Source organism: Stenella coeruleoalba, assembly GCF_951394435.1.
Source record: "Stenella coeruleoalba genome assembly, chromosome: 2".
Lineage (NCBI taxonomy): Eukaryota > Metazoa > Chordata > Mammalia > Artiodactyla > Delphinidae > Stenella > Stenella coeruleoalba.
The window spans coordinates 109801339-109821786 of record NC_137147.1 but is presented as its reverse complement, the minus strand read 5'-3'; the positions used below and the strand labels follow the sequence as shown (position 1 = coordinate 109821786).

The 20448-nt window shown below is 38.4% G+C and overlaps 1 protein-coding gene across 3 annotated transcripts in view; it reads right to left on the bottom strand.

Moving 5' to 3' along the window:
- The window catches only part of BLM (BLM RecQ like helicase), an 86414-nt gene that overhangs the window by 52941 nt on the left and 13025 nt on the right, over nucleotides 1-20448 (bottom strand). For all 3 annotated transcript variants that reach the window (XM_079910133.1, XM_079910134.1, XM_079910135.1), the window contains exons 2-6: nucleotides 10729-10830; nucleotides 9097-9797; nucleotides 7058-7220; nucleotides 4121-4242; nucleotides 641-773 (exon numbers count right to left, since the gene is read on the bottom strand). In XM_079910133.1, coding sequence (XP_079766259.1) covers nucleotides 641-773; nucleotides 4121-4242; nucleotides 7058-7220; nucleotides 9097-9797; nucleotides 10729-10826 — 1217 coding nt within the window. In that variant the 5' untranslated portion in view covers nucleotides 10827-10830. The remainder of the gene's footprint in view (nucleotides 1-640; nucleotides 774-4120; nucleotides 4243-7057; nucleotides 7221-9096; nucleotides 9798-10728; nucleotides 10831-20448) is intronic.

Genomic DNA, 20448 nt, shown 5'->3' with positions numbered 1-20448 from the left:
AAGAGAGAGCACAGAACATCAAATTAATTATAAGTAGTCAGCTATGGTAGGCACACAAGTTTATCTTTAGTTTTCATGCCAGATTGTGGCAAAATATATCCTCTTTCTTCCAACCTTAAAAATTTGAATACAAATGCTAAAGGAACAGTTGTTGTTGTTGTTGTTGTTTTTTGCAGCAACTTTAAAGAGACTTTTAATGACTGGGGTGTGGCTGGACCTAAATGTTGAATGGTTTAGGGCACTGGGGACTGAAGTCAAGCAATCAGTAGGCCATCTGAGACTGCTGCTGGCGGTAGCCACCGCGGCGCAGGTAGCCCTCATTTGAAAAAGTAATAAATTTAAGACACAGTGTATAGCACAGGAAACTCTACTCAATACTCTGTAATAACCAATATGGGAAAAGAATCTGAAAAAGAATAGATATATGTACATGTATAGCTGAATCACTTTTTTTGTATACCTGAAACCAACACAACATTGTAAATCAACTACATTCCAATTAAAAAAAAAAAGACAAAGTGATAATTATCTTATTCAATTTCTTGGCCAGAATGCCTGGAAATCTTGCCCCATACATTTGTGACTTACAGTAGTGTTGGAAAGGCAATCAGATATATTCCAGAAGGAGAAAAATCGATACCTTATGTCCCGCTGCTGGAGCAGTTTGTTCCCACAATCCAAAGTTTTCAGCTTGTCATCAGGAATAGTGTCAACTAATTCACAGATATGGTCCATCACACGAATAAGTTGCTGCTGTAAACTTATCTGTCTAGCTATAAAGTATTTATGTTGTTAATATTTTTTGTCAACAACAAAAAAGACTTAACAATTTGAAAGCCATGCATGTAAAACTTGAAGTAGTTTACAAACGAGATTAGAAACAACCATATATTCTCCCATTATCTGCCTATGAAATAATTTGAAGTCATACTGTCTCTATTCTAGATCATAAGAGCTCATAACTATGCTATCCTTTCATTTCATGTTAATTCTTATTATTTCTCTTAGGGTAACCAAAGTTGTTGTAAGATACAAAAGTTCATGATGTTTTACTAACTTCAGGTGTAAATCTCACCATGCCCATACAAAGTACATTATAAAGTGTGGACAGGTAAGAACCTCACCTGTTGCTCTGGTTTGCCTGCCAACCAGTGTTTCCTAACAGTACAGCACTTGGACTTTCTTTTTGGAGACTACTCCCATCCCCACTCCCACGTCCTCAGTGGGCATCTGATGTAAGGCAGCTCAATGAGAATGAGATCTAAGAGTTTTTCGACTGACTGGAAAAGAGGACCTCTCTCTTTAACAAGTTGGACAGGCTGCTGGTGGCCATCTCTGCCACCACGGAGAAAAACACAAGCTTGAAAATAAGACCAACACAAGGAAAAGCAGAAAACAGAGATGGAAGGAAATGGGAGATTGAGACGGAGAGGTGGGATGAAAGAGAAGAGAGTGAAGGCAGGTGTGAAAGAGAGAAATTCCTGATAACAATGTCTGGACATCTGAATCTGGCCAGCCCACTTCACACTTTTAAATTTCAGCTATGTAACTAAGAAATAATGTCAAAGGAGGGGTGGCTTTATATGACGGAAAGAAAAAAAATGGGTTAGGGTAGCAATGGGAAGCAAGGAAGATGCCTACCTACCTCTGGGGCCTAAGGTATGCAGGAGAAATAAACAGTTTAGGTGGGCTGCAGAGGCAACAGTATTCTCAGAAGACAATCAGAGAAGAGAATGACACTACTGGGAAATTGTTGACCGAGGGCAGCTGGTTGAAGGGTCTAAGGGGCTGGAAGGAGAGGAAGAGAGGACAGACAGGGGTGGTGGTGGGGACAGAACACAGACGATGGGACGCATGCGTCTGTGTGAAAATGACCTGGGGGTGTGGACTTTTACTAGTTTTGGCTGATGTAAATAGGGTCATGAAGTATGAAATGGTAAAAGTGGACTTGCTGGGTTCCTGTTTCACATCTGTTTTCTCTGCAAGGAGAATGGGCACTGGATTGGAGAGAGGAGCATAAACAACAGTCCAAAGGAAATGAAAACCAAGACACGTTCAGAGAAATACAGCTATTGGAAAGGAGCTCAAGTCTTCGTCTAGACAGATTACACCTCAGAGTACAAAGGAAACCTGCAAAGAAAATGTCACTGATGCATGCGGCATCTAGTGAATAGGAGAGGTGATGGAAGAGTGAAGACAGGCAAATATTGTTTTAATTTTCAAAAAAATTCTAAAGGGATGCCAAAAGCTTCAGGCTGGTGATCTTAAAGTTAATTCAAGGCAAAGTTCCAGAACATGTTATCAAATGGCTGCTTTGTGAGCTCTAAGAAAAAAAGGAAACAATTATAGAGTTAGCAGGAGTTCATAAAAATAAACCAGCCATCTCAACGTATTTCCTTCTTTGAAAGGATTACTAGACTAGCAGATAATGACAGCTACCATTTATTGAAGGCCTACAGTATGCTGGGCACTTTACCTTGAATCCTGACAACTACTGGGCAAGGCAGGCACTATTTTCCTCATTTAACAGAAGAAGAAACTGAGGTCCAAAGAAGGTTAATTAATTAGGCATAGTCACCCAGCCAGGAGTGGGAAGAGGCAGGCTTGTATACTAGGTCTGCATCACTCTAGAGCCAATGTCCCACCTGTTCCCTCTTGCTGCCTCAGACCTTGAACTTCTAGAGTCATATGACTGAGTCTTTTGCATCCCCGTGGACAAGGGAGGGAAACAGTCTGAAGGCAGACGTGTAACAAGATGAACAAGAAGTGGTGATGAAGGGACTGATGTCAGCTGAGAGGGAGGCCGCTAATGACATTCTGTGGGACTCTGTCCTTGCTCTCGTCCTCACTAACCATTTTAACCAGTGAAACTTAATGAGGCAGAAACAGTATACTGCAGTGGCTATCAATGTAAACTCAAGAGCCTTAAGACTGCTGGGTTCAAATCCTAGCTCTGCTGCTGTCTAACTCTATGACCATGAGTAATTATTTAACTCTCCTGTATCTGGGTTTCCTTATTTGTAAAACAGGATAACAGAAACCACCTTAAAGGATCACTGTGAGGATTAAATTAGTTAATATTAAGGCACTTAGAAGAGTGCCTACAACATCAGGTTTTTCAGGAACATCTCTAACAATAAACTCAGAGACCAAAATAAACAAAAAGAAATTCAGAGGAAACAGGAACAACACACAGAGATCGCTACACATGTGCGTGTGCCTGCACACACCCCCCCCATAAGTACAGCACCCATCAAACAAGGATAGAAAACGTTACAGAAATACTCAGAGAATACAACACAGCTCTTGGAAATTAATTTGATGAAAATGAAAAATTCCATCAAAGAGTTAATTTAAAAATTGAGGAAATCTCCCAGAAAGCAAAAAGGCAAGAGATGAAAAATAGAAAAGTTAATTAATGGACGTCTAATAGCCCAATAATTAAAGTTCCAAGAAGAGTGAAAGAGAAAAGAAAAAACAAAATAAAAAGGAATGATACCAGAAAAAATTTCAGAATAGAAGGACACAAATCTCTAGCCTAAAAAAGCCTCTGGGAAGTAGGAATCAGGAGTGGGAAAGGAGACAGCTGTTTTTCAAAGCCTTGTAGTGCTACTGGATTATTTATACCAGATATTTAATAGAAAAGTTAAAAATGAATTAGAGACAAATCAAACAAACAAAAAGTATTAAACTTCAAGCGGACACCAAGAATCAAACCCAGAGAACCAGGAGGATGAAAGGTCTAGAAACCAGTACCTATAAAGAAGAGGTAAAAGATCTAACATTATTTAGCGCTAGGCGCTTCAGACTTATCTCACAAAGATTAAAGTTACAGGAAGGCAAAATTTTGGTTCAGTAAGAGAAATAATTCATTGTCTATTTTGAAAACGTTACTTGTTAGAAAGTCACCTTGTGAGAAAACAAGTTTCTCGGTTTCTGAGCTGTTCGAGCAACAATGGTTAACCCATGGTGGTTGGTTATTATGGATGATTCACTGTTACAGGAAAAGGAACTGAGCTCACCATCGTGTACTATACCGTCACAGGTTAAGAATACAATCTTATTTTGTTTTCATAAGTAAGCAGTTACAATATGTGTTATGTCCCAAACACTTTTGTACCATCATAGCTTGTGCTGGTTTCTTGATTAGGCTGCTTTGTAGTCATTTTCTCAGATTTTGACAAGTCTTCTGATATGCTAAGACCATCCTTGCTGTCAGAGGTGTCAAGATCCTTCAACACACTACAAATTAAAAAATATTAAACTGATCACAGTACAGACTAGACCAAATGCATACTTTTTCCTCTAATATTTTCCACAACTGGTCAGATGCTATGTGACAGAAAAGAGGAACATGTCTTTCTGTCTCCTCTATTCTAAAACCTCTTTAGCTGGCACTCAAAGTTTTCCATCTTTTGGCCCCAATATTATTTTTAATTAATTAATTAATTAATAATTTATTTCTGGCTGCATGGGTCTTCGTTGCTGTGCGCAGGCCCTCTCTATTGTGGCTAGCAGGGGCTGCTCTTTGTTGCAGTGCGCGGGCTTCTCATTGTGGTGGCTTCTTTTGTGGCAGAGCACGGGCTCTAGGCACGTGGGTTTCAGTAGTTTTGGTATGTGGACTCAATAATTGTAGCTCACAGGCTCTAGAGCACAGGCTCAGTAGTTGTGGTGCACGGGCTCAGTTGCTCCGTGGCAGGTGGGATCTTCCCGGACCAGGGATCAAACCCGTGTGCCCCGCATTGGCAGGTAGATTCTTAACCACTTTGCCACCAGGGAAGACCCTGGCCCCAATATTAACACATATAAACATGGTCAGTCTGATTGGATATAAAAAATACTTTTTAAAAGTAACAAAATAAATAGTCCTAAAGGAGTATTAAAGAGAGGGTACTATGGCAATCCAAAGAAAGATAACACTTTCTGGAACTTGAGAAGGCTTTGCCAAGAAAGTAGGATTTGAGGAAACCTTGAATGATGGGTATGGAAAAGTGACAGCTTACAAAGGAGAGATAAAAAAGACAATTCTATTTACTCGATATTCAGGAATCAACTGTACTTTTCTAAAGCAGGATTTTGGAATGCAATCTTCTAACTAAATCAAAGAATGATGAATAACTATGTTATAAGTCTCATTACGCTACTGAGCTTAGGGTTACTGTAAGAGCATTACTGGAGATAAAGCTGTAAAGGTAATTTGGGGTCTGAAGATGGAGGATTTTGAGGCCCAGCTAAAGAGGTTTAGGAATACAGGAGTTACAAAAACATGTTCTCTTTTCTGTCATATATTACCTGACCATTACACCTCTGAAATTAATTCAGAAGTCACAACCAGCACATTAAAATGAAATAAAATATAACAGAAAATTTGTGTGCACTGCACATACAGTATCATTTGTGAAAATTCTGTTTTAGTTTTATAATGTATACAAATATGTATACTAGGTTGTAATGGAAAAATATAGAGAGAATTTACCTTGGAAACAACCATTTTCCAACTGCTGAAGATCTAGGTAAAATAAATTATGGTATGAAAATTCATTAAATTATGTAGCCATTAAAAGGAATAAAAATAATGACTATGTAGCAATATGTAAAATGTTTTAAAAATAATGTTAAAAGAAAAGCAGATTGAAAAATTATAGCTACATGTTGATTATGGCAATGTAAAAATCATATACACATGTAGAGAAGAAACAAAACAATGTGGCTAGGGAACGGGGGAGGAACAAATTAGGAGAACAGAAACAAAATAGATAAGGAATAAGGATTTACTGTATAGCACAGAGCATTATACTCAATGTCTTGTAACAACCTATAATGGAATATAATTGAAAACAAAACAAAACAAAACTGAATCACTATGCTGTATACCTGAAACTAACACAATATTGTAAATCAACTAGACTTCAATTAAAAAAAAACAAAAAACCTTAATGTGGATACAGAAAATGTTCGGTTTGTTGGACTGTAAGACTACCAGTAAGTATCCTGTTAATGTGGTTACAATATTATCTGTGCAATACACACTTTTTTAATAAACAAAGAAAAAAGCCAGGCAGTCAACAGGGAACGGTATGGCCCAGAAAATAACCCTACACTGGATCTTAGTCCATTTGCCGTTAATTATCACCCCAGACAATCCCCTGCTCCTCCTTAGGCCTCAATTGCTGCTCCTGTTAAAAGAGAATGCTGATGAATGCTACATGAACTGTTGCTCAGTTTTTTTCCTACAATTCTGTCTCAATTTCTACTGGAAGGTGAAAGAGGGGAGCTCTTACAGTTTTTCTGTTTTGTTGTCTAACAGCAATCATGCTTCAACCTTTCCCACCTCCTTTAACATCTCAACCCACCTGTTAAAACAAAAACCTAGAGAAAACTAGGTTACGCAGGCAAACACCTCCTTCCTGCCTTCAGGTGATATACTAGAGGGATTTGTTTCTCATCAAAATATGGTTAACAGCAGAGTATATACCAGACCACTCAACTGAACTGTGACTTAGACTGGGGTGAGGATGGAGGTAACAAAGACTATTAATATTTTCAGCTATTAATGAACTATAATGAACTATGTGGACTCTATTTTTCCCATAATACTACCACTTAACCACAATCATGTCACTAATTTACCAAAATTCAGTGAATGACAAATACAATGATCAATTCTATTTGGATTTTTTAAAAAGTAAAAACAAAAAAGACGAAAAAGAACACATTACATACTAAGCCACTTCACAAATAAGGTGTTAGTTTTGGGTCATTTCAGATACATGAGATTGGAAATACAGTATCTTTAGGACTATATTCCACATGCCAAGATCAATTACATAAAACTGTTTAGAGGTCCCATGTAATGAATCATAATGGAACTTTACAGCTTTAGAATACCAACAATTAAATAAAATGTAAATAAATAGGGACTTCTTGATGCTTTCATTTGGATACAAAATAAATTGTGCAGAAGCATGAAATTAATCAATTTTGAGATGATACTACATAACTAAAATTACTTCAGCTACCCCAGAATCAATGTTTATTAATTAATAAACTATTTTACCTAGAGTATTTTAAAGAGGATGAAGAGGTTGAAGTCATTCCTTCTTCTGGAGAAGGTGGAACAAAATCTATGTCATAATCATCTTCATCAATCTCAACACATGAAGATTTCTCAACTGAATGTAATTCCATTTCTTCCAAGTTTTTCTTCTTTTCACAATTATCTAAAGTACAAAAAAACAGCTGATAAACATAGGTTATTTTAATATTAATGAGACAGAAAGAACAGGGTGTGAGCACTTGTGAGCGCTCTGAGCAAGTCATAAGCACTACCACCACTCTGTGCAATACGAGTTCTCTCCTCTCACACGTTAGTGTTGCCTTGTTTCTTCATAAACGATGATTGAGTCAACTGGATTAAGTCCAATGAGTGCTGGATTGAGGCTGACGATTTGCTTAAGGATTTTCATGACTGTCTCCAGTTAAATTATGAAACCATCCTTATTATCAGTACTTTCGTTTCTCTATTTTTCATTCACACTTAAATAAGAGTGAAGTACAAGTAAGCCTGATAATTGTACAAACACTGTTGTTTATACAGATAAACAATCTCTACTTTACCACAAAGGTGTCTTAGTTATTTAAGTCTCCCAGAGTGTCTCTCTCTTGACTATGTGGGAAAACACTGCCAAACTGTTGCTCTCTAGTTTACCTTTAACCAAATTTTCTCTTCATAAATAGCAACATGTTTGATTAGACTATAGTTTTGCTTATTATCAATCACTTTTCAGTCCTCTCTCACCCTATAGTAACCTTGATGGGATTCAGGTGTTTAAAAATATTAGTCTCATATTTACAACTGTTTCATAACGTGGGTACCTCCACATATGGCTAACGTCAGCTATTAAGTTCTAGACATCTAATAACTATGAGATCTAAACAGAAAACAATTTGCATGTAATTTAAAATACTTTAATAGCATGATTATATCATATTATACATCAACATTAGGTGGTACAAACCATAAAAGAATTATAACACAAAGGCTTAGTTTCACATCCCATTTCTACTACCAACCAGCCAGTAGACCATTAAGAAGCCATTTTAACTTCTATGGAGCTTCTTTTCTTTTCTTTTTATTGAAGTATAGTTGATTTACAATATTGTGCTAGTTTCAGGTATACAGCAAAGTGATTCAGTTTTTTTTGCAGATTATATTCCATTATAGGATATTACTAGATATTGGGTATAATTTCCTGTGCTATACAATAAATCCTTGTTGCTTATCTATTTTACATATAGTAGTTTGTATCTGTTAATCCCATATTCCTAATTTGTCCCTCCCCCTTCCCTCTCCCCTTTAGTAACCGTAAGTTTGTTTTCTATGTCTGCAAGTCTGTTTCTGTTTTGTATATAGATTCATTTTTATTATTTTTTAGATTCCACATGTGATATCATATAGTATTTTTCTTTCTCTGACTTATTTCACTAAGCATTATATTCTCTACATATTTCTTTTTTTTTAAATTAATTAATTAATTATATTTATTTATTTGGCTGCATTGGGTCTTTGTTGTTGTACACGGGCTTTCTCTAGTTGTGGCGAGAGGGGGCTACTCCTCATTGCAGTGCGCGGGCTTCTCCCTGTGGTGGCTTCTCTTGTTACGGAGCATGGGCTCTAGGTGCGCAGGCTTCAGTAGTTGTAGTTCATGGGCTCTAGAGTGCAGGCTCAGTAATTGGGGCTCATGGGCTTAGTTGCTCCGTGGCATGTGAGATCTTCCTGGACGAGGGCTCGAACCTGTGTCCCCTGCACTGGCAGGCAGATTCTTAACCACTGCGCCACCAGAGAAGTCCCTCTACATATTTCTTCATATATAAAATCACGGAGCTATCCTTGTTGTTTACATAAATAGCAGAATAAAACCTTTCATTTCCTTAGTATGCCCTGCCTCAAGAACGTGGCCAACAGATGGTGCTTAGGATGTATAAGCACCTCTGCACATCCTAAGGACAAAAGCTAAATCATATTTGCTGCTGTTCCCAATGTCTAGCTTTGAATAAATACAACCTTTTGAAATGAAATAAAACAATAATTTTTACCTCTTTCCTCTCCCAAATGAGTTTTTAAAGGATGATTTTCCTGAGTATCTTCATTTATAAGCTCTTCGGAATTGGGGTCATCATCAATGCAAATCACATCACTATTTAACCATTCTGAGTCATCCTTCTGTTTCTTAGTCAAAAATGCCTGCTTGCTCTCAGAGGAGGAAGGAGTCAAATCAGTCTTTACTGTATTTGTTTTATCAAGGTGTGCTTTTAGAAAGTTCCTCTTAGACTTTTTTGATTTCTGAGCTGTGCTTACTCTTATGAAGTGGTTTTGGCGTGGTGTCACAAATGCTTTTGAATCTCCAGAAGTATCAAAGTCATCCATATCATCCCAATCACTGAAGGTAATAAGAGAATCTGATGAAGAACTAAATTCTAATTTCTTGAAAGTAGCATCGCGGGATTCCTTTACAAGCAGTGTGTTCTGGGTAGTGCATAAAACTTCCTGAGGAACCTGTGACAAATTTGGCAATAACGGTTTTGAACCAACTCTCTTAGTTTGCTGTCCAGCTGGAGTATTTTTAAAGTCATTGATCTTTGTCTGCTGATTTGTGGTGTGGGGAAAAGGTTCACTGAAGGAAAAGGCTTCAGTAATAGTAACATCTTTATCATTCAACACAGGAGCTTTTGCTACTGACACACTAGTTACACACACATCATTGGCTGAAGATACTTTCTTTTTAAAAGTGAAACCTCTGAAAAATAATCGAAAAACTGAATTAGATGGATTAATTTCAACAAACCCAGCAACTATACAAAACCCAGCAAGTATACAAAACAAAACCCTAATTTATATAACAACTTACTTCCTTGCATCACAAATGAGCGAGCGAAGAATCTATCTCCCTCTCTGATTTTAAAATGTGTAAGGTAACTTAAATTATGCTTTGTATGCTCTGATTCTTCCTATTCAGAAGCTAATTATTCAGCTTTGAGAGTATCTGGACCATTCCTACTACTTTGTTTCTCAGGCTCATAGTCCTTAATTAATAGCCTCTCCAGAGGGAGGGGACGGAGTAAGCGAAAAAACGTGGCTACTTGTTTCTACTCTGATAAAAGTTTTATGGGGAAGAGTCAAAAACTGCCAGCTATGCTGAAATCTGAAAGACAAGTGAAAGAGGCAAGAGTCCTGGACATCGGATGGATTTAGTGACATGAAGGTCAATGGTGACTTTGAAGTCAAGCACACAGAATGGTGTCTAGAATCTGGTAAGGGCACAATAAAGATTATAAAATGTTAGGTACTGTTAGAAGGAGTTTGGAATATAGCTTGGAGGAAAGAACAGAACTGGAGAGCTATAGTTTCCTTAGAAATGGTTTTTGAAAAGGATATAAAATTATATTAAAATATTAAAAACACCGATCTGCCCAAATTTACACGATTTGTATTCATTCATTCAATGAATATTTACTGAACAAAAACCATGTGCTAGAAACCATGCAAAGGTGCTGAACAATACATTACCTAGCATTGCTAAAACATGCGTTACCATTAATTTGCAAGGTAGGAAAATCACTGACCCTCTCAGCTTCATTTCCTCATCTCTACAATGAAAGAGTTGAAAGAGATGGTATTTCACTTGTGTGTTAGTGCCTGGATGGAAGCAAACCAACCAAAATACTTACGAAGATTTTGGTTTTGAAGGACTTAATTTATTATTAAGTTTTCTGGCTGAATGACGTTCCAGTTGCTCCTGTAGATTATTTTGAGGAACAGCAGCCATGATCCTAAGAAGTGAGAGAAAAAAATATCAGTGGAGTTACGCACTTTGCATTAATCACACTATTTACTGGGGGGTAGAGCACTGTTCCAACTGTGTCCAGAGTAATGACGTTTTTTTTTGTTTTTTTTGGTCAAAAAACTGTTTTGACATTTACAACCGGTAACATTTGAAATATATAATCTTTCACCTTTTTTTTTTTTTTTTTTGCGGTACGCGGGGCCTCTCACTGTTATGGCCTCTCCCGTTGCGGAGCACAGGCTCCGGACACGCAGGCTCAGCGGCCATAGCTCACGGGCCCAGCTGCTCCGTGGCACGTGGGATCTTCCCGAACTGGGGCACGAACCCGTGTCCCCTGCATCGGCAGGCGGACTCTCAACCACTGCGCCACCAGGGAAGCCCTATAATCTTTAACTAACTGAAGTCTCACTTAAATAGCAAATGACCTGGTTTTCCCCCAATGCTAAAATAAGCACAAAAGACATTAGGGAAGGGCTTATTAGGAAAAGGCTTGCAGAAAAACGGGACCTGGCCTAGGCTTGAAGCATAAATGGAAGCCGAATGGGAGTGAGGTGGGAGAAAATGATCAAAGCACACTGAAAACCCAAAGAACAAAGGAATAATTGAATTCTCTTCCTAAGGGGAAAATCGGGAAAAGAAGGAAGAGCACCACCAATGACAGCAATGGTTTACCAGCAAGATACCGTGCTTCATAATTACCTAGTTTCAACCTGAAAGAACACTTTTACCAAGCATATTTACACCTCTTGTGTAACAAATTGTGACACTGCTGAGCTACTGCCTGGGATAATGTGTAGCTTAAGCCACCTTAAAATGACTGGGGCCAAAGGAAGATGGGATAGCAGAATATACGGCTAGTAAACAATGCTCTTTCATTTGAGCTGAGAGTTATAACCCTCTTTCCCATTCTATGTTTACCAGAGATCTCCTTTTATTTTATGCCATATATCTTAGAAGGAAGGATTAACAATACTAAATGATATTCATGGAAATATGAAGTTTTACATATATCATACTCCACTCGCTAATTATTAAAATAAGCTATGTTTAACAACTGCTTTACTTTAGATAACAGTGAAAAAAGAAAAACTTGGTAGAAAGTTCCACTGGGAAATCTCCATGTGTTGAGCTTGATGAAGATGATTACGATATAGATTTTGTTCCACCTTCTCCAGAAGAAGGAATGATTTCTGCCTCTTCTTCCTCTTTAAAATGCTTTAGGTGAAACAGCTAATTAATAAACACTGAATAATTCACACTGATATGTGAATTATATCTTAATAATGTTGTTACCAACCCACCACCCACTTTCAACATTTGTCAACTCATCAACTATTATCAGCTCATCCGATACTGTTTCATCTGTACACACATCCTAAGGTCCTCACTTCACCATTCTAGAAGTCAACCTCCCAAAATAGTGATATTTTAATTCTGTCATTCCTTCTTGATTCATTAGCTGGAATAGTTCTATCAAGAGAAATGTTCTCTGATCTATTATTTTGTTACCCAGTGGTACAGCTGACATAGAAAAGACAGGATAAATGTTGGATTCTTTTCCTTTATTTATTAGTTTTCAAAATAATGAGTTAATTCTCTAGCAGCCTCTAATGGTTGTGAATCTTCTTCTCAGCATCATTATAAACTCATGAATTAACCATTAGGTATGTTTTAATCCAATATAATTATCATCCTTATCGATTCTGAAACTGTTTCACGTTTGCCCAGTGGGAGCCTTTCCAGGTTGACTCTTCAATACTTTTGACATAAACTTAGTAGGTTTTGAGAGCTTCCTTACTAACTGGAATGAAAAGACACCCCAGACTTACCTTGTGCATTTTTTTGTCCCAGACTTAGAATCAGCCATTTCCCCAAGGAGCCCTGATTTTTATTTTTAGTGGTGAATATTTTAAGACCACAGTCCCTGCACATCCAAAGGCACCTCTCCATTTTACATCCAGTTTAAAAGCACTGGCCTTTCACTGAAGTATGCTCTCTCCAAGGTCCTGTCCAATATGGAAGTTTTTCACAGAATAAATGATAAAGAGTGAAGTCACACTACTGCCCTCTCAACATTTCAACCTCAAACGATTAGATGGCTGACACGGAGGCAGAGGCACACAGTCCTTCAGCCTTAACACAAAGCAGGACAAAATGGTCCATGGCATCATTACTTAACCTTTCCCCACATTCCTTCTAAGTTTGTATTGTTCCTGTCTCAACTTTCTACAATTTTTCATACCTTATTTATTTTTATATCAAAACTGGCCATGGTATTCTTTTTTTTTTAGAAAGAGGGTTTATTTATTTATTGGCTGTGCCATGCGGCATGCAGGATCTTGGTTCCCTGACCAGGGATCAAACCCGTGCCCCCCTGAAGTGAAAGCACTGCGTGCTAACCACTGGACCACCAGGGGATTCCCCTAGCCATGGTATTCTAATAGAGTTTTCCAATATTATTCCACAGTACGATTTGATATGCATGTTTAGTCATCTCAATAGTACATGTGTTTGATTCGTAACTGTAGTGACACATTATGGATTCATAGTTGGCAATGTAGTCAACCTTAACCCTGGGGCACCCTTCCCTATTTTCAAGCTACACTGCTCTTTGGTTATTCCCACAGGGTAGCATCCTCTAGTCAGTCATATTCTGAAGCATGGTAGCAAGTACACAATTTTCCTTCTCAACAGCCTTCAGCAGTAATGCTTTTAAGGAGTTAGTGAGTACTGAGAAGCAAAAAATATCAATAAAATTGTTTGACACGCAAAAAAATTGTTCATCAACAGCAAAGATCAGTGATACAAAATTAAAAGAAGAAAATAAATGGAAAATAAATAGAGACTAGTGCAAAGTTTCACAATACTAAAGGGGATGAACAATGAGAGCCCAGAAACGGATAAGGCTTCTGAATTAGACTCACCACAAAAATCACAAGTATAATTTGGAAAATGATTAAAAATTTCTCTCATGTACATGAAGGAAGTTATCATGGCATTGTAAAACAATATAAATAAGTAAAAAGCTGATAGAACAGTGCAAAAAAAATTATTGAATGAAACAAGTAAACTAGAAAACCATATCCATACATAGTAAGAATAAATAAATCAATGAAAAAAAGGTATGAGAGAATGACAACAATCTAGGGCTGGAATATAAAAAATATATCCAGCGAATGAGACTTCTTGAAGTAGTAAAAGAAACCATTCACAAATAATAAATGATTAAAGGAGTCCTATCTCAACAGTATCTTGAACAAATAAAAATAATTCAGGCCAGAAATTGAGAGGACCTTTATTGAACCAGATAAGACTAAGACATAGTCTCCTGAAATTAAACTAAAGGGCAACATTCTTTTTAAAACCCTACAAGTGGCCAAGCAAGAAACATATCACATTTACAGTAACAAACAGAATTACTTCTAACTACTTCTCTGATCTTAAGTATATGTCTCAATATAGTGTTACTTATGTATATAACTGCATGAACAACATTCAAATAGAGATATAGAACATTTTTAGCATATCAGTATGCTTTCTTGTGCCTTTTCCCAGTTAATACACCCCAGATATAACCATTAACTGACTTATTCACCATAGGTTAGTTTTGCCTATTCCTGAACTTATATGGATATACGGAATCACACAGTATGTATTATCAATGCATATTTGAAATGGCACCTGTTAAACTCAAAACATTTCTAACAGATATATTAAAACATAAAATTAGAAGTACTTAAAATCAAGACCCAATACAATATCTTATATTTTACAACAGGGATGAATCCATTAAAAATAGGGGCTAAAAGGAGACTGTTCTCTTATTTTCACTCTCATGTTAGACATTCTTACCAATGCAAAGATATTCAAAAAGGGAAATACTAGAAAAGAAGAGATGAGGATATCATACATGTAGACAATTCGATTATATACCAACACAATTCAAAGAAAATCAGTCGTAACAATAGATAATTAAAACTTCAGTAAAGTGGGTAAATAAAAGGTAAATATAAACCCACAAAAGTCAAATGCATTCTCATGTAGTAGTAATAACGAGCTAGAAAATATAATTTTTAAAAAGCATTCAATCTGGGCTTCCCTGGTGGCGCAGTGGTTGGGAGTCTGCCTGCTGATGCAGGGGACACGGGTTTGTGCCCCGGTCCGGGAAGATCCCACATGCCGCGGAGCGGCTGGGCCCGTGAGCCACGGCCGCTGGGCCTGCGCGTCTGGAGCCTGTGCTCCTCAACGGGAGAGGCCACAGCAGTGAGAGGCCCGTGTACCGCAAAAAAAAAAAAAAAAGCATTCAATCAACAATAGCAACGAAAAACATTAAACTACCAATTAACCTAACAAAAGACATACATCTTCATGATATAAAGAAAATGACCAAATATTACTAGGATAAATAAAGATTTGGATAGAGAAATATTTCATGTTCTTAAATGAAAGGTTTAAGTATCACAAAGGTAACAGTTTTTCATAAATTAATTTGTGAGTTCAACAAAATTCCAATTAAAACACCACAAGAATATTTCACAAAACTCAACAAAAACACTTCTAAAATTCATTTGACAAAAGCATGAAACAAGAATACTAAATAACAATGGGTGGGAACTAGCATTAGAAATATTATAATCATATTAAATGTAACTAATTTAAATGGCATGGTACTCAGCTTTTTTTTTTTTAAACATTTATTTATTTATTTGGTTGCACTGGGTCTCAGTTGCAGCAGGCAGGCTCCTTAGTTGTGGCTCACGGGCTCCTTAGTTGCACCATGCAGGTTCCTTAGTTGTGGCATGCAAACTCTTAGTTGCAGCATGCATGTGGGATCTAGTTTCCGGACCAGGGATCAAACCCAGCCCCTTGCTTTGGACACGGGTTCCACCCCTGGTCCAGGAAGATCCCACATGCCGCAGAGCAACTAAGCCCGTGCGCCACAACTACTGAGACTGTGCTCTAAAGCCTGCGAGCCACAACTACTGAGCCTACGTGCCACAACTACTGAAGCCCGTGCAACTAGAGCCCGTGCTCCACAACAAGAGCAGCCACTGCAATGAAAAGCCTGCGCACCGCAATGAAGAGTAGCACCCGCTCGCCGCAACCAGAAAAAGCCCGTGCTCAGCAACGAAGACCCAACGTAGAAAGAGAGAGAGAGAGAGACAGAGACAGAGAAAATCCTAGTCTCCAAAATACAGTGTTTAATGAGAGAAACATAACAAAATAGGGTAATCAATATTTAACAAATGTTATTGGCATAATCAGTATGCAATATATTCTACATCAGGAGTTGGCAAAACTATGATTCACAGGCCTGTTTGTTCACATACTGCCTAAGGCTACTTTAGCACCACAGTTGGGAAGTCACGACAGAGAATGGTCTGCAAAGCCTAAAATATTTACTATCTGATCCTTTACTGAAAAGGCTTATTGACAATTATTCTAGATTATTGCTGGATAAAATAAGAAACTATTAAATACAGGGTGAGGAATAGATTGGGAGTTTGAGCTGTGTACACACAGCTATATTTAAAATAGATAACTAGGGACTTCCCTGGTGGTACAGTGGTTAAGAATCCGCCTGCCAATGCAGGTGACATGGGTTTGATCCCTGGTCTGGGAAGATCCCACATGCCACGGAGCAACTAAGCCCGTGTGCCACAACTACTGAGCCTGCACTCTAGAGCCCACGAGCCACAACTATTGAGCCCACGTGCCACAACTACTGAAGCCCACGCGCCTAGAGCCTGTGCTCCACAACAAGCGAAGCCACCACAATGAGAAGCCCATGCACCGCAACAAAGAGTAGCCCCCGCTCGCCACAACCAGAGAAAGCCCACGTGCAGCAACGAAGATCCAATGCAGTCATAAATAAATAAATAGATAGACAGATAGATAACCAACAAGGGCCTACACTACAGCACAGGGAACTCTGCTCAATACTCTGTAATAACCTAAATGGGAAAAGAATTTGAAAAAGAATAGATACATGTTTATATAGAACTGAATCACTTTGCTGTACACCTGAAACTAACACAACATCGTTAATCTACTATACTCCAATACAAAATAAGAATTAGGGCTTCCCTGGTGGCGCAGTGGTTGAGAGTCCGCCTGCCGATACAGGGGACACGGGTTTGTGCCCCGGTCCGGGAAGATCCCACAGGCCGCAGAGCCGCTAGGCCCGTGAGCCATGGGCGCTGAGCCTGTGTGTCCGGAGCCTGTGCTCCACAACGGGAAAGGCCACAACAGTGAGAGGCCCGCGTACCGCAAAACAAACAAACAAACAAACAAATAAAATAAGAATTAAAAATAGAAAACAAAAAAAAAATAAATAAAATAAATTATTAAATACAGTAAATCTCTGACAAGAAGTTAAAATGATCAGGCCAAAAGTGGGAACCCAGAGAGGTAAGGAGAGCATTGACAGTTGTTTTTGTCCTGAGGACAGCTGTCTGATCCTGAGAATCTGAACATCAGTTTTGCTAGCCTTGGAGGAAAAAGATGGACAGAATCAAAGTTAGGGCACAACCATGGTGGGAAATGTTCCCCTATAAAACCAGCACCTCAAAGGGCTATACCACCTGGGCAAAGGTAAACCAAAATTAAACCTCACTTCTATCCCCAGGTATCTATAAGTAAAGTTATCAATTGCTGAGGGACTGAGTGGGAGAGACTCTGAAACCACAAACCTGAGAATCTTCTGAACCCAATTTTTATCACCCACATATTTTTAAAAAAATCCAAGTCATGAATTTAGATTAAAGTGATCCTAACTCCAAGGCGTCTTCCAAATGCAAATGCAAAAATGTCTCTGGAGGACTATGCCTTTATCTTAGGCCTTAAATAGTTCCCACAACAAGACAATACATAGCAAATACAGACAAAAATTGTCAACCACACAAGTAAACAAGGCACCAGGAATGAGAACTAGTTGTAACAGAAATAGTCAAACAGTATCAGACATAGCAGTATAAAGCAATTAAATTTATGTTTACAAAAATAAAAGACAAGCTTAAAAATATCTACAGTAAACAGAAAACTATAAAGTTGACCTTGCCAGAACTTTTAGGAATGAAAGATACAATAACCAAGATTCAGAATTCAACAGATAGATTTACCAGTAGACTACACACAGCTAAAGAGATCATTAGTAAAGTGGGGGGAAAACCAGAAGAAAGTATCCAGGATCTGGCTCCATGGATTTCTCACATTCTTACATGGTCCAAGCCTTCTGAGCAAAGGACATGTGAAGTAGCAGATGGTCTTGGCTGCTGTATTCCTCTGGTGACATTTGGAGTCACACTTCCCCCAGAGACATCTCACAGTAGTAAAGATAAAGCCCTTTCTTTTCTCTCCCTGGAGACATTTCTCTACATTCAAGATAATAATCCTCAAGGCTCCTTCCCCTCTCATCCAGGGGAGATTTGCCTACATTCTAAGGTAAAAAGTGCTCTCTCTGGAAGGGAGTTTGTGCAGATGTGCCGGAAACCCTCGAGTGTTCAGAGTCTCTGAATTTTGGGGTTTCTTTCCTGTGATGCACTCAACTGTATATAAGGTATCATCTAGCCCTTATCACACCACCCTGTGGGAATTAGGGTGTAGGGAATGGATGCAAGGTATTGCTGCAATAAACCATCTGTATCTCTGACCCAGGGGTCTTGTGTCTCGTCAGCACATGTGTAAACATTTATGTGCATGTCTGTGTGTGTGCATGCGCGCATATAAATAACTGTTAGAGGCTGACTTGTTAGCTTAAAAGTAGGGTAAATTTTAAGATTCCCACAGTTTCTGACTTAATAGATGCATACACGGAAAACTAAAGAAAGAGATGGAAAATATGAGAAGTTAAAAGACATGGGAGATAGAGTAAGAAAGTCTAACATAAATCTAGCTAGAAATCTAGTTCCAGAAAAAGAGGAGAAACTGGGGCAGAATATTTTAAAAGATAATAGCTGGGATATTTCCAAAATGAAAGACACAAATCCTCAAATTCAAGAAAGCAAACAGCGATTTCCCTGGTGGTGCAGTGGTTAAGAATCCACCTGCCAATGCAAGGGACATAGGTTTGAGCCCTGGTCCGGGAAGATCCCACATGCCGTGGAGCGGCTAGGCCCATGAGTCATGGCCGCTGAGCCTGCGCGTCCGCAGCTTATGCTCTGCAATTGGAGAGGCCACAACAGTGAGAGGCCAGCGTACCACAAAAACAAAAAACAAAAAACTGAAAACAGGTATTCCAACAAATACTTGTATCTGAATGTTCACAGAGGCATTATTCATAATAGCCAAAAACTAGAAACAACCCAAAGTCCATCAACTGATGAATGAATGGATAAAGGAAATGTGTATATCCATATGGAATATTATTTGATCAATCAAAGGAATGACCAAAGCATACTGATAAGTGCTACAATAATGATGAACCTTGAAATATTATGGTAAGAGAAAAAAGCCAGGGCTTTCCTGGTGGCGCAGTAGTTGAGAGTCCGCTTGACGATGCAGGGGACATGGGTTCGTGCCCCGGTTTGGGAAGATCCTGCATGCTGTGGAGCGGCTGGGCCCGTGAGCCATGGCCGCTGAGCCTGCGTGTCTGGAGCCTGTGCTCCGCAACGGGAGAGGCCACAGCAGCGAGAGGCCCGCGTATCGCAAAAAAAAAAAAAAAAAAAAAAAAGCCAGTCATAAGGAACCACATATAGTATGATCCCATTTATATGACATGTCCAGAATGAGCAAACCTGTAGAGTAATTAGTGACTGCCGGCCGGTGGTGCGGGGGGCGGGGGTGGTTGCTGGTTAGATTGGGGGTTAATGGCTAGGGGTGTGGGGTTTCTCTTCAGGCTGACAAAGCTGTTCTAAAATTGAGTGTGACAACTGCTGCACAAGCTTATGAATATACTAAAAGCCTCTGAATTATACATCTAAAATGGGTGAATTTTATGGTGTGTGAGTTATATCTCAAAAGGGTTGTTATTAAAAAAAATCAAGGCAAAATAAAGACATTTTCAGATCATCAAAAACCAATAGTTTGTCACCAGCGGACTCTCATTAGATGAAATTCTAAAGGATGTACTTTGAGGTAGTAGAAAAGTGAGCCTGGGTGGAAGTTCTCAGATGATAGCTGGACTGAAGGACAAAGAAAGTGGTAAATATTAGGTTAAATTTATGGAAACCTTGCCTGTGCAAAACAACAACAATGATGTCCTCTGGGGTTAAAAAAAAATAGTTAAAATACCCAACAATAATGACCCATAAGTGAGGAGGGAGGTAAAGAGAGTGAATGTGTTCCAAGGCCTTTGTATTGCCTGGGAGTGTAAGGTGTTGATAAGCTTTAGACTTGGAGAGGATAAATATGCATGTTGTACTTTCTAGAGTAACTACTAAAGAACAAAAACAGAGCATGTAACTTAAAATCTACAAGGGGAAATGATTTTTTTAAAAAACACTTCACCTGTAAGAAAGCTACATAAAAGGGGAAGAAAGGAAAAATATAATACAAAGAAAAAAATAAGGTAGTAGATTTTAATCCAAAAATTTATGAATTATAATAAATGTAAACAGACTAATTGCCTTGATTAAAAGATTACAATCGAATTTTAAAAATGATA